The sequence below is a fragment of the Cibotium barometz genome, chromosome 10 (genome assembly GCF_041138505.1).
Source record: "Cibotium barometz isolate CiBa-2024 chromosome 10, ASM4113850v1, whole genome shotgun sequence".
NCBI lineage: Eukaryota > Viridiplantae > Streptophyta > Polypodiopsida > Cyatheales > Cibotiaceae > Cibotium > Cibotium barometz.
The window spans coordinates 42,238,291-42,253,900 of record NC_141055.1 but is presented as its reverse complement, the minus strand read 5'-3'; the positions used below and the strand labels follow the sequence as shown (position 1 = coordinate 42,253,900).

The 15,610-nt window shown below is 42.4% G+C and overlaps 1 protein-coding gene across 2 annotated transcripts in view; it reads right to left on the bottom strand.

Moving 5' to 3' along the window:
* Positions 1-2,156: 2,156 nt before the first annotated feature.
* Positions 2,157-15,610, bottom strand: part of LOC147634922 (protein TONNEAU 1a-like) — a 47,318-nt gene continuing 33,864 nt past the window's right edge. The window contains exons 2-9 of one of the 2 annotated variants that reach the window (XM_086804186.1): positions 15,346-15,478; positions 12,897-12,985; positions 12,666-12,791; positions 7,183-7,370; positions 6,996-7,090; positions 6,462-6,687; positions 6,164-6,205; positions 2,157-2,597 (exon numbers count right to left, since the gene is read on the bottom strand). In XM_086804186.1, the coding sequence (XP_086660312.1) occupies positions 2,531-2,597; positions 6,164-6,205; positions 6,462-6,687; positions 6,996-7,090; positions 7,183-7,370; positions 12,666-12,791; positions 12,897-12,985; positions 15,346-15,478 (966 nt within the window). In that variant the 3' untranslated portion in view covers positions 2,157-2,530. Of the gene's footprint in view, positions 2,598-6,163; positions 6,206-6,461; positions 6,688-6,995; positions 7,091-7,182; positions 7,374-12,665; positions 12,792-12,896; positions 12,986-15,345; positions 15,479-15,610 lie in introns of both variants that reach the window. The other variant, XM_086804185.1, reaches the window with a different exon arrangement.

Sequence of the window (15,610 nt, the reverse complement as noted above, 5' to 3'; positions counted from 1 at the left end):
GGCACACTGTATCACCCTATGGGAATTCTTGTCTTACACCATAAAATATACACTCTTCTACAAAAAGGTTTTATCCTCCTTGGTTTATGAATTTTTTATTGAGCATATCAAATATGCCACTATTACTTTTAAGTATGTTCTTTAAATCCACCACCTCCCCCTGACCATGAGGATGTGAATGAAAGGCATAAAGAGCAAGAGAACCTCCTAACTTATCCCTTTAACATCCATCTCATTTCAACTTTTCTACCATACACCCTCCTAAGCATCTAATGCTACTTGCAATGTCAATGTAGAAGGAAACATCACTAACTATTCTTTCTCTCTTCCTCATGAATAATTATTCACCCACATTAGCCCCCGAGGACTTCATGGGGCCACACAACCGAATACAAGACAAGCTATAGATTTTGAGATCCCAAGTTGACAACTGAGGATGTTAACAAATAGACAAAGGCAGAGGTAATGCTCATTGCACCGCTGGCTGAGTATGAAGGCATTATTGATAATCCCTTATTGAAGCCACAGTTGATGCTCAAACCTTTATTGAAAATCCTTCTCCTATAAAGATTTTGCAAGAAGATTACATTGCAGGTCAACAGACACCTTGAATGCGTCATCCAACTACAGCTCCAACGCCAAACATGGTCAAGCTAGCATCAATGAGCGACGAAGGTACCTTGTGGGAAACTGTGGGCAACCACTCAAAGCTCGCCAACCCTCAATCGGCAGATCTTTTGGAAATTAGGTCTACATCATTGAGTATAGCTACAGAAGGTGGAAGCAGAATCATCCAAGAAAGGACAGGTTTTTCCAAAAGCTTACACTACTGGTTCAAGGTTATATCATTATTAGTGTTTATGACATAGACATGAGCTACAATAGCTCGGGAGAAGGACCTTGCACTTCTTCATCCAAGACCAGCAGAGCAAACAATTACCTACCTAGATAACAAAGACCAACTTTGCCCCTCACTACGAGGACAACATAGATTTGGACTCCACTTGTCCTGCATTAATGTCTATCATCATGGCTAGTCAAGTGCTTGTGAACCAATGTACAACTACCACACCTAGCAAGACCCATAGTTTCCACTTAGAGACGATTGGCATCACAGCAGTGTGGCACATCTAGATACAATTGAGGGGCCTGTTGCTCCTCCCACAAAGTCAATATTTTGGTTGCTCAAATTGAAAACATGTCTCCAAGGAAGCCATTGTAGCTGTCACTTCATTAATCAAACACAACCAACAAAGCCTTCGGTCATGAAGTCCTCTGCTATTGATGTAGGAAAGCTTCCATCAAGACCTTGGCTTTTGGAATCCTAAGCTTAATGGGAGTGCATTTTCTAATTCTTAGAATTTTTAGCAAGCTTGAGGGAGATTCACCATGGTCATGGGCAATGATACTAATCTTATTCATTACAAAATTTACTTGATTTCTTAAAATAATGAAATTCAAGATTAATTTATGCTATCAAATGACTGACAAGTGCCTGATACTGGTAACCAAAAAGGGCAAGGGGCCTTCAATTTACAGCTTCAATAGAAACTTTTCTATCAATTGACACGGGCCCGTTCAAAGATTGTAACCTTCATGGCCAAGAAACTCTGTACCACGTTCTGTTTGCTACAGCATGTAGTGCAGCCATCTTGTCATGTATCCAAACATTCAGGCACATCAAGATCCCACAACATTACCCTATGCTCACACAAAAACAAACGAGCATGCAAGACATAAACATACTCCTTTGGATTAGAAGGGCTAAGAGTTGCCGAGGATCAATGAACATTTCACGAGGAGCCCATTCGAGTTTTTAACTATGGGGCTTTACACATGCATAATGCACGCACGATAAGAGGGATATCTCATCCGCTGGTGGGCGGAGCACGTTTGTCAAGTCCCTATGACCAAGAAGTAACTTACATTTAGGCAGTTAGCTTCAAGATTGATGATCAAGTGAAACTAGCGGAATTTAGAAATGAGCACATATTCCCCCTTGAAACACAGACTGGAGCAACATGGAAAAAGAAAAGGGGGGAGGGGCGTGGGGGGCTAGATGGTTGGGTGGGTAGACATCTTTTTTTTTAATTGAGTACATCAAATTAGCGTATGTGAATCCACAATAAGAACACCCAAGAGGGCAGCCACTTACCTGTCATCAAAGAGATGGCTTCCATCATATGTGCCCCAACAACGTGACTTTTTACATACCCAAACAATATCAAATTTAACTGCTAGTGGCAATACTAGATAGGGTAGGCATCAGGTTCATGTTCTTAGTACAAAAGGGGTCTACTACTAGTAGTAGGAGCCTCTGCCCAAATAACTACCCTTGAGTTGCGAAATAATGTGTACATAGGGAACAAGTTAGTGGTTAGCTTCACCAGATTTTTATACCCATATTCAGAGACACCAGTCCACTCTTGTTTCAACCATATCATACCACAGCCCAAATAAAAGCAAAGCTTGTCCTCGGATTTGTAACAGAAGATACCATAGTGAACATAGATAAATACAACAAAACTTGTTATGCAGACGAGCAACTTTCTTTCTCAAAAGAAGCACCCTCTTCCTCGATGACCTCTTCCAGACTCCTGCATGTTCACATGCCCATTAGACTAAAACCTGCCACTTTCAGAAGCTGCACACACATGCGCGTGAACACACAATGAAGACAGATTTATCAGCACATGCACACTGCACCTGTGTGCTTGCATGCGCACGCACACGCACGCACGCGCACACACACGCACGCACTCTCTCAACTCACGGTCACTCAAGTCTCAAACTGAAACATGCATGCACACGCACTCACACTACTCTCTCTCTCTCTCTCTCTCTCTCTCTCTTTTCGTAATGGTTGGTTGATTAGATTACGAAAATGTAATACAAAGCAAAGGTCGCATGACCAGCTATGCAAACATGTACATAGAGGCCGTCAAACCGCACACACTAAAAGGCCACATGAGGCATGCCCACTGTAAGAAGAGCATGTAACCAGGGGTCAGCTTGCACCCTGGTGATAACATGTGCATCGATCAAAGAAGAAACTTGCCAAAGCAATAGACCATGAACGAGTTGAACATGACCTTACACCCCTGACTGTGAATCAAAGATGAAAGCATTTCGCATGAGCCCACTACCTAGGTGACAAAGTGTGTCCAATCACCATTTGCCACACCGAAGAGATGAAATCCCATATCTGGCAAGCCTCCGGGCAAGAAATAAACCTGTGCCAACTAGATTCTGGACAAGTTTGGCAGAAGAACCATTTGCCATTCGATAGTCTCCGACGCCAAAGGGCAGTGGCCAAAGGCAGGTTCCCAACCATGACTCGCCAAATAAACACTACCCTGAAAAGGAAGCTTGGAATGCCAACCACACAATAGGATGCGCCTCCACCAAGAGGCCGTTTTCTTAACATTCTATAGTTTATTAACTTTTTCTGCAAGCCATCACCTCTCTTGGACAAAAAGATGATATACAACATTAGCGGAAGCCTTCAACATCCTGCTCTTGCAACCCAGCACCCAATCATCCCATGCATGACAAGAATCCATCCTAGGAAGGCGCCACAGAGACTGCACTTGTTGCTACAAAACTGCAACCAAATACACCTGTAACCTCAAGGCACACGAAATCTATGACGAGCACGGCGGAATGATAACACTAGCAGTCGCCTGGGAAACAAAGTATCAAACATCCTCACAACACTCCGTCTCACCATACAATTGAATTGCCGTCTACAATTATTCTTCTCTAGCCAAGTAATCACACGAGAGCTGGCCAACACCTCTACAAGCACAGAGTTCTCATCTCAACGAGAATCCGGAGGTCTCCAAGAAGTGAACCGTAACACCTCCTGCCATGATTTAACCAAATGATCCAGCAAAGGAGAAGCAGATACACACACAGATTGTGAAGCGTTTAGAACATGCCACCAAGTTGCAACAATCCGGGTCTTCCCATGCACAATACCCACATCCTCGAAAAATGCAACAGTCATGTCTATCCATGGCTGGGAATCAACACACACAGCCTACTATGCTTCCATGAAACCCAAGTCAACCGTGGATTATTGCCTTTCTTTTTCCACAACATGAATCGAAGCAACTGGGTGAGAGCTGTCAAAGCCTTTCGAGACCAAGGAAGTAAGGTCAAGAAATAAGAAAGCATAGCTAGCATAATGACTTGTGCCACTTTTTGCCAGGTGTGAAACGGCCATGCCTGAGACTTCCAGTACACAAACTTATCCCCAATACGGCTTGAGATCCATTCTAAAAGTTGTTTGTTGGTGACATCCACCCCAGTAGGTTAGCCTAAGTGACATACAATGATCTCGTGTGGCACAACATGACCCTGCCAACCAAGCTCCTGTAAATCTCTTTCTGCAACTAAGAAGGGTTGACTTATGGGTATTTATATACAACCCAAAAGCTTTCGCAAACAAAGACCAAGCTACCATTGCCCTCTCAACGTTGGCTTTGTTGGCTTTAAGAAACATAAATGAATCATCAGCCAGTGCTTGACCCACCAATTGTTGACCCGAAGACAAAGTTAGCCCAACCACCTCCCCCTCTTGAGCCAACTTAGTAAACGAAGTAAGCACGGGATGGGTAACCAAAGCAAATAGCAAAGGGCTCAACGGACATCCTTGCCACAGAGAGCGAGTAAGGGACACTTGGGGACGTAACTTCACCATTCATGATTTCATCATAATTCGAGACTGAGATCCATGGCTGAGAGTGTAGATCAAATGAGACATACGTGGCCCAAAACCCATAGAATGCATCAATTCAGCAAGGAAAGACCAATTGACATGATCAAAGGCTCTCTCCAAATCCAGCTGAACCATCACCATCTCCTGCTTTGTTTTCCTTGCATAATCAATGCCTATTTGAACATTAAGGATATTATGCAAGATATTGCGCCCCTTTATAAACCCATACTGAGCAGGGTGTATCAGGTTCGGCAAAAACTTGTGTAATCTGTTTGCCAAGACTTTAGAGAAAACCTTATACATACAACCCATCAAAGAGACTCAAGATTGCCAGATCTCCTGACAAATGGATGTCAATGGACCCTTCAACTGATCCGCATACTTGGAAAACAATTCATTAGTGATGCCATCCCAACCTCGGCTCTTGTCTTTGGGCAAATGAGCAAGCACAAAGCCAACCTCCTGCTCTCTAATATCAGCATCTAAAATATTGGCCAAGTCCAAAGATACTTGATGTTGCACCAATGCTAGAATACTAGTGCGTGCTTGATGAACATCATTAGATAACACCTCAAGAGTGCCCAAAAGCTCCTCGTAAACTGAACACACAAATCAATGAATTTTCAAGCCTCACAATATTCTCTCTAGCATAAGAGGGATGCAACTGAGCATAAAATTTATGTGTCTAACAATTGTTATCCTTAAGGGGCTCCAACCGGGCAGATAACTTAGCCCTCGTATAACTTGCCTCATGACATTCAGCAACTCTACGAGAGAGCCAAGTAACAACAGTATCCACTCTATCATTCCCCGGTGATATAGCCACCTAAGATTGCAAGGCCCCTAATAAAGATTGCAGCAGTGTCATCTCTTGCCTCCTTTTCGAGGCTTGATGTGACGAGCAAGGTATTGAACATTAGACAAAAAGCAATCCCAGGCTGACATTCCCTGCTGTATAAAACATAGCTGAAAATTATCAATCAATTGCAACATGTATCCATGAAAGACCTCATGATCAAGAAAGTTGTGATTGAAGCGCAAAGGCAGCCTCCCAAGCAAAGTTTTATAAACATCCGCAGGCTGATGCATTATGTCCAAGACCACTGGGAAATGATCCGAAAAAACATGCTGCCTCTCCACAACCTTCAATATCTCAGGCAAAAATAAATCATCGTGCATAGCGTACATTCTATCCAGCCTGCTACACACTCATTTGCACTCAACAATAACATGCACAATAACAATCACACTCACACTCACACTCAACACACACGCACACACATGCATGCAAACACAGGCTTTCAGGAGTTAAGCAAACGTGCGCACATACATACGCATGCACATGCGCGCACACATACGCACACACTCTTTTTCACAAGGAGTTAAAAGGACGGTTTAAAATTGAAATAATGCAATTGCAAAGAGGTACAGATAACTCACTCCAAAGAGACATCATCATACAGAGCTACTGATTTGTTATTCCTGCAGCGTAATCAAAACAAAAGAAAAGCAGACCAATATCAGTCAACAAGCATGAAAGCATCCTTCAATCGACGCTAATGCAGATGAGTACCTTATGCCAAGATGAGCTTAATTTAGTGATAAGATTGTTAAAGCTCATATATGTGAAGTTCCTTCTTAGCATTAAAACTAGTATTATCTTACGTGCTAGTGTTAGTAGAAAGCTTCTTAGTTTTAATTGGCTTAATTAAAGATCCCCTTAGTTATCTGTCTGTACCTCCAGAAACTGTTTAGATGTTGGCTTTTACTCTCAATTGGACTTCCCTCTGGCGTGTTCTCAGAGGGCAGCACACCCTCGATGGCAAAAGCATCTTCGGATCTTTTTGTAAGGAGGTCGCCATCCAATTGGGCATCAATCAAACTTACATTGTTTTTGTTTGGATCTCCATTGGTCTCAATTGGTGAATCCGTATTGGTGGTCTGGATTCTCTTTTCATTTGAGGCTGGTAAAGTGGGCAGAAATTAGTAGAAGACATCTTCTTGCCCAAGGCTCACAACAGCCCAGTGCACCATCTTAGCACACGGATCTCAATCTTGTAAGGATTCTTTATTGTTAATTTTGCATAGAGGTTAGTCCTTTTATTTTAAAGATGATATGGCTACAGATGCATATGCATGCACTTACGCACAGACACGGATACATAACATACGAAGCCACAATAGATCGTAAACATGACGATTTCTTTGCATCATCCTCACCATACATGAGGCATACTTGTAATAATGAAAGTTGCATGATGTAAAAGCCTACCCGACTCGTCTGATACACCATGATCACTTGCCTTTGAGGCCTGGTAATTCCTCGTAGGAGCCATCAAATTGCTTGTTTGGCCAATGGGCATAATCCTGCCATATAAAAACAGTGATATCTTAAGCAAAGCTGAAAAGGACAGATATAGGAGGGGTTTAGCATGGAAACAAGCTACAGATAAACTTGCCCTCCTTTGCGTCCCAGAGGGGGTAGACTTCCTGTCAAATAAGGTGATGAGGATCTTCTGGTGGAGTTAGCCTTGTCAAGGTCGGCCTGCGAGTCATCAGAGGCAGCAGGCAGAGATGCACTCTCGGGCGGTGTCCTTCGCACTGCCAATTTTGTGAAGCTCCCAGTCAGGCTTGATGATGCATTTTGCTGCTGTGAGCAGCAAACAAAGTGAAAATATGGGTCAAATTCAAATGGTGGTCTTAACACAGCTGCAAATTCAGATTTTTGCCTGCCTTTTAAAATAGTGAGGTCTTAGCGATTATTCTTCTTTGCTTAGGGATCACTTCAAAAATTAAGCTTTAAAACTCTATCACTATCTCTCTCTCTCAGGAAGGCCCCCTATTGCAAAGTTCTTCCCTTTTTATTTAACTACAATCCCCTTCAAAACAAGATTGAAAAGTCTGTTTATCATATTAACCACAGCATTCATGTGAAACCTGGAAAAACAATAACGTGAGGGGTTGGCCCTGTTTTCATTGAAACATTAACCTCTCAGTAGGCTTCCACCACACTTTGCCCTTTTGACTATCCAAGGGCTACTACGGACAATGGTCTGTCAACTTGATGCTGCACGTGGACTTGATCTTTGCGAGATGCGTACCTTGGGTTACATCTTCACATCAGTAGCACCGAATGAAACGGTGGCATGGCATGCTAATTAGATGAAAAGCTCTACCCAATGGAATTGAATAAATGACAAGAGTATGACTAGATTCAAAGTAATTGAGTAGTACCTTCAATACCCTCCCTTAATGGCTGACCACTCAAACACAATGTCATCACATATACATAGGCAAATGAAAACCTCTTTTGTAGCGTCAAACCGCCACAGAATATTTATTGTATGGCGCATTGCAAAACACATGGAATTTTTTACCGTTTTGTCTTAGTTGGAGAGTTTGCAATGTACACTTATGGTTGATCTTGGTCCCATTGATGGGATTTTATGTTTCCAGATTTTTTGTGGTACTTAGCCATGCAGGATATGCATCTTTGACAAGTAATACTATTATTTGAGTATTGGCCATCCTATAGTCGTGTAGGAGGTAGCTTTTTGGAAGTTGGCCGGCCATCATGTAAATAAAAAGGCCCTAGTAGGTGATATATATGGTTTTAACTTCTAGTGTGTGCTTTCGGACAAACATAGCCACCTTGAATGCTATATAAGCGAACAGTGCTTTTTGTAAATGCTCTTAGTTGACGGATTGCTCTCCTGAATGATTTACTCAGTTGATAAATGAATGGCTCGATAATGTCCTCTCTTAGCTGCTCGGGAGACTGAATCAATGACTTTCCAGTGCTGTGGTTTGGATTCTGCATATACAATTCATACATATATATTGTGATTTCGATTGATTTGCTCTTGGTCAGAGTCTGATTACACATTAGTCAATATATTGTGATTAAGATTGTGATTAAGTCTTTTCTTGGCTTATGTTGAGCACGAGAATCTTTCTTTGACTTGGTGATCAAGAAGAATAGGTTACGCAGAGGCACCGATGCAAGCAATGAACCAGCCATAGGAGAAGAAAGTGTCGTCATAGTCACCATCTACACATGGGGAAGCCCCACACTCGGCAGAACAAAGTTATTTAGCTTTTTGTTAAAATATAGATCACCAAGTGCTTGGTAGCGTAGAGGTTATTGGTTGTGTATTTGGAACATGAGGTCCGGGGTTCAATTCTCCATCGTTGCACTTGCGCCTCTTTTGGCTAGAGTGCCCCCATGTGCACACTACGGTGGTTGTGGCCTTGTGCTTGATTCCGGGCAACCATCCTCAAGCGGGTGCTTCCACGCCATTTTGTTACGGGTGTTCTAGGCCACATGTAGAGGTGGCCAGGCCACAAGAGGGAATCTGATGGCCATTTTGATATTTTAAAAGTAAGGAATACACTTTGTAAAGCATCGCTTTTTTTTTTGAAGTGGCATTGTACAAGGCTTTTGAGGATGCTTCAGCACACATCATCCTTGCTTATGGCACAATTCATCTTTGCACTAATCCCCTCACACCAAGAACTAGCAGATTCCATACCAAGGCATTGCAAGGATAACCACATTGAAATGCCAGAGTCCCAATCCAAAGCAACTCGGTACAAGTGTCCCATGTCATAATAAGTGGCATACCCCTTGGATACCTCTCTTCTCATAAATGACAAGGGTACACGGGGTTCAACATGCACATAATGTGCTCACAGGGTGCATCACAAAGCTAAATGGGAACACAAATAGCTGACAAAATACATGGGCTCATAATGCACATGATGTCTGACTTGGAACACGACAAGGATATGTTATTTCAAAATGCACATGATTGACTGCTGTCAAGTGCATGAGAGGTATTAATGCGGTTAGCTACACTAACAAGGATACAGTGTACTCGGCTTATATATGATTGATTTGACTGACTATATGTCAAGGATACATTGGCTGACCAGATACACACGGAAATGCTCAAGATTCATCCTGCACATGATCAGCTTATGGCTCAACACATAACAATTCATGGTTGTGATTCCATAATAAATGATTTGTCACATAATGCTAATTCACAGGAATGGATTGGGCAACAGCAAAAATTTATTATGATGTCTACAATATGTAACCTGTACAAGTCCTGAAAGTCCTCGTCAGGGTTAAGTACCCTACACACATACACACAGTGCATACATTCTTTCGCATATACCCACACATATAGGTGTGTACACACACACACACACACACACACACACACACACTCTATGTATCTATGTATGTATAGATACCTAGATGAATCGAGTAACATGCCCAAATTCACCTTATAAGAAAGTGCAATTTATAACCTCATGGTAGTCATCCACAAGACAATAAACCATCAAGTCCATCATGCATAGTAAGGACTAGATACTACGACATCCCCACTAACGTCATCAGTGCCCAATAGGGGGTGTAGAACTTGGTATCAATATATGCTCCCACACACACACATAAGAGCATACATTCATACAAAGGTCTGTGTACTGAGTTTCTGTCAGAGCTCCGGAGATGCAAGGCAGACTCAGCCATAATGAAGCCTAGCACTAAGGATCATAACAAATAGAAAGAATTATTACAACAAAAGAGTAGTTGATAGGGCATATGCACCACTAAAGATAGAAAGAATTAACACAATATCAATAGGCCACAACTTGGACGAAAACTTCACACTATGAAATTTGCGTATCCGCTAACACAACATGAAGATATACCTAGATGAATCCAGGAACATGCCCAAATTCACCTTATAAGAAAGTACAATTTATAACCTCATGGCAGTCATCCACAAGACAATAAACCATCAACTCCATCATGCATAGTATGGACTAGATACTACGACCTTCCTACCTTATGTATGTAATTTGCCCATAAGTTGGACTATAGAACCCCAAATACGTTGTGCAGTCCTGCATCCGCATAAAGCATGCATGTCACATCGGTATAGGCTTTACTCATATGGGTACAAGAAAGCCATGGACATGTATGCATATGAGGTGCATGCACACATAATTAATCATGGTAACTAAAAAGAATGCAAGCTTTCAGGCTCCCCACGTTGTATAGGACTTGAAATGACACCTCACACAGATTCAAATATTGCTTGAACCTTAAAAAATGTGGGCTTTGAAGTTCCTCATGGCTTGGAAGGATGCCTCACACAATTTCAACCAGTAGTTGAGTACTATAAAGGCTTTGAGCTTCTAGTACTACTAAGGGAATACTCGTGGTGAAATTGGTGTTCTTGGATACAATCAAGAAGACTCTCCCACCGTGTTTTCCATTGGTATTGTATGCTACAACCAAGGGAATGGGTCTTGGTGGGATTGGTGCTCTTAGCAGATACAGTCCATTAGCCTATGGCATGGGCTCTTAAAATTGAACCGCTTGCCTCTGTGGTCCCTAGAGAGGTGGTGTTAGTAGCTTCCTTTTGAGCTACATGATTTCCTACTCTATTGCAATTTTGACAAAAAATTGTTAAAAATAAGCAAATAATCATCCATCAACAAATACAATGTGCAAAAGATTAGGGTTTTGGAACATACTGAGGAATATTCTTGGGTGCTCACTTTTATGTACTTTTTGGTGCTTGTAAAAAGGCTCAGCCACTAATAGAGAAATCACTTGTGTGGTTATTGGCTCATTCCCACTTTTGCCATTCATGCATGTTCATCTCTTGTGCTACTCTCATTAGTGTTAATCATATTCAATATCATTAATCACTATTGTTAATCATCACTTCTTTCCACCCTAAGCTCTCCTAACCCTAAATCCAACATGGTATCAAAGCCTTGATTCATAATCATCATCATAAAGCTCTAATCTTCACCCCATTAGTAATAATCCTCTTCTCCCCTCTTTGAATAAAAAAAACACAACTTGCATAGTTCTGCTCATTACTCACTCTTCGGCCCATCTTCTTGCAAACCAAGCATCCTAATCATGAAGAAAAGGACTGCTTCATCAAAAAGAGATCATCATCAACAAACCTTGTATACAGTGAAGAAGAACCGGCCTTCAAAGAAAAGGCCAATCTTGCCCAAGATAAGGAATTGGCCTTCTAAAAGGCTTCCTTGAACCAAAGCCACTCACATTATATCCCTACTCTTTTGTAAAGCCTCACCTTGACTAAGTTGGTGAAACCTAAGCCAAAGATTGCTATATAAATCCAAACATGTCAAAGGCTAAGGTGGTGAAACTAAAGCCCAAGATTGCTATATAAATCCAAACATGTCAAAGGCTAAGGTGGTGAAACTAAAGCCCAAGATAGCTTTGTAAAACCACACGTGTCTAAAGTGATGGATAATCATTTGAGGGGGAGTGTTAGAAATAAGCAAATAATCATCCATCAACAAATAGAGTATGCAAAAGGTTCTAAGGTTCTATGGTTTTTAGACATCCTAAGCAATATCCTTGGGTGCTCACTTTAACGTATTGTTGCTGCCTATAAAAGGCTCAGCCACTAATAGAGAAATCACTTGTGTGGTTATTGGCTCATTCTCACTTTTGCCATTCATGTGTGTTCACCTCTTGTGCTACTCTCATTAGTGTTAATCATATTCAATAGCATTAATCACGATGCTTAATCATCGCTTCTTTCCACCCTAAGCTCTCCTAAGCCTAAATCCAACAAGTATCTCCTTGGGGACACTCATTGGCTATATAATTTCCATTGCAAATTGAGCACCACAGATCTACAGTCGAACTTTGAGACGGCCAATTCAGTGCATCCCATACCACACCAGACCCCAGGGAAGGGCTTTCCTCACATGGGCTTATTCTTGTAGACAGGTCCAAACTCGCACGGAGAAATTGAGAACTAGACACATATCAACATGCATCCACATAATAAATATTCTGCTATGACTACAATTTGGACCTAGAATGTGTTGCTTTTATACTTTTGCATCAAGTCATCTAAGAACTGCATACCTCGAGCTTCAAGTATGATTCCACAATGTCAACTAAAAGAGGAGAACGCTCCCCATCTTTGCCTGCTCCCATGTCTGCCTTTTGACCCAGTTTCTCTTTCAGCTCTGACTTCCAAAACCCTCTTGGCTGATAAACAGGTGTCACTATCGTGATTAGCCTCTAATGATAGATCCAAAAGCCTAAAAGGTCATTGAAAAGCTTGCATTTCCCTGTAAAGAAAAGCGATAATACCAGATTGCATTCAGGTAGATAAACTTTTAAGGTATGTTCCAACTGACACCATTCCAAGTACTCGCATATAAGGGCAGTCATAAGCTTACCTGCAAAGCTCAAAAGCCGTCAACACTGTCTGGGTAAGTGGGCAACTTGTGCATAATTGAAAAGCAAACACAACCATAAAAATGCAGCAAATTACACTTGCAAAAAGCTTGGACGGTTAGGGAATGTCCAGCCAGAGACCATTGAACCCCCATTGGGCACAAGCCATTTTCTAAAGGGAATGGCTCACCACCTATATTTATAGGAATGGCTCGCCATCCGGTCCCCCATTAGGCGCGAGCCATTTTCTGCAGGGGATGTCCCCAGCCAGAGACCACTGGACCCCCATTCGGCGCCAGCCATTTTCTTAGGGGAATCCCATAAATACACCACCCGTATTTATGGGATTCCCCTAAGGACGGGTAAATGATAGTGAGTCTAGAGAAGAACACTCTTTTCCCCACTCTTCTCCTTTACATATGTAAGCAGGGGAGATAGCTTCTGTATTGCCAGTCAGCCAGGCAAGGAGATCAGTGCTTGCTGATTGCCAACTTCTTTAGTTTGTGTTTGATGTGTCTAAGCTTGATTGTTGTCATGTGTAGCCTGTGTGCGTTCTAGCTACATAGAAGCTCTATATCGCTTCTGTATTGCCAGTCAGCCAGGCAAGGAGATCAGTGCTTGCTGATTGCCAACTTCTTTAGTTTGTGTTTGATGTGTCTAAGCTTGATTGTTGTCATGTGCAACCTGTGTGCGTTCTAGCTACATAGAAGCTCTATGTAGCTTCTGTATTGCCAGTCAGCCAGTCAGCCAGGCAAGGAGATCAGTGCTTGCTGATTGCCAACTTCTTTAGTTTGTGTTTGATGTGTCTAAGCTTGATTGTTGTCATGTGTAGCCTGTGTGCGTTCTAGTTACATAGAAGCTCTATGCTTCTTACATATTCAAATGAAAAACAGAGTCTAATCAAGTAATTGTATGCTGCCCAGTTGCTCACATTCCTACCAGGCATTTAAGATGAACATGCTTCTAGCCCACTCACTCCTTGCTGTTTCATGCTGTCTCTTTTGCATATCCCACAGTATGAATAGCTATGTGCCTGCTTCACAATCTGCTGCATTTTGGGGCAGCCTGCCTCTAGCGAAGGACTTCCGTCGCTGGTCATATTGGCTAGTATTTGGTGTAGTGTAGGGACATAAGTTAAGATGGCAGATATGTGCGGCTTAGGTCCGTGTTAGTATAGTGGTAGTGTTTTTTTTTTGGTCTGTTGAGTAGATCCCTCTATAGTAGCAACTTGAGTGCCCACCTGAAGGCACCTTGGTCTCCTGCCCCAATGCGGTACAATTATGGCCGCAATTGGCCCGGATGCCGCCGAGGACCATGTGAGGATTTGAACTCAGGACCTCCCCCTTCCTGGTCACAAACCCACACCGCTAGGCTACACACCCATTGGCAGTATAGTGGTAGTTGCTATGCTACATGGTGGATGTCTTGTCTAACCAAGGCTATATTGGGGTTTGTCTGGGGAAAACATGCTATTTTATCAACCATAGTAAAACAGATCATGTATTGTCATTGCCCTCAGTCCACCTGATGGAATTTCAATGTAATCGTAGGCCCCTAGTGAGCACAAATCTGGCCCAATATCAGTTGGCCACTTGTAGGATGCCCATGATCAGCTCCTCCCCCACAAGTGGCTCAACAGCTTCCCTGCAGGCTGCCCCAGGCTGTCACATGTGGAGGGGCAACTGTCACTGTCCTGCGAGGCTTTTAAGGGTGTAAACACATGCCTAGTCCACCCAATTTGCTGCTGCTTTGGCCGGCCATTGTTCCACACACATGCTCTGAAACATGGAAACATGCCTGTCCCTAGCAGAGGTGCAAGCCTGGTGATCATCCTGCCCACACACCTGAAATTCTCCTGATTTGAATGGTATGAACTCAGACCTTGTGCAAGGAGACTTGTGTACATGTTGCATACAGCAGCCTCTTTTTGCCTTTCCACAAAGAGTACCTTCTCTTACATGTCGTTGTGTTAAGTCTTTTCTTCTTGAATTTTTTAGTGATCTTCATCTTGCTGATATTGATGTGAAAATCCAGTAAAGCCCCAATTCCAGCCTGTCCACCCAGCCTGGTGCAATCCCACAGGCACCCGACCTAGTGAATACCCGCAACCACCCAGGTGTGGGCCCACACGCTGGCCACTTCCCTGCACCCACTACACCGTGCAGGATAGAGCAATCTACGTAATCTAAACGGTCATGATAAGAGTAAGATCTAGGTAGAACAAAAATCACACATCTTTCAAAGGTTTAAACACAAAGCAGCTTTATCAGGACACACAGCATGCCGCTCACCGACAGACATGTACTTGTCTTCGACTGTGAGATGCAACTGCACTTTCAGGAGAGCTTTATTAAATACATGCCTGTGGGGGAGGCATGGAGTTTTTTTGCTCGTTCATTGCAGCTTCCCAACAAAGCAAATGTAGGATTATCATCATTTTCCAGTGCTCTATCCTCCTCCTCTATTGCAGCAAAGACATTTGCTCTTAATTCTGCCTGTATACAAAACACCACCATATAAAGAAAATCATTAATAAAATAACTATTGCCAAAGTTTATATAAATAATCTCAATTAGAATACGGGTCGGATATGTATGGAGGAATAAAGGACTCAAATTTTCAGCTTC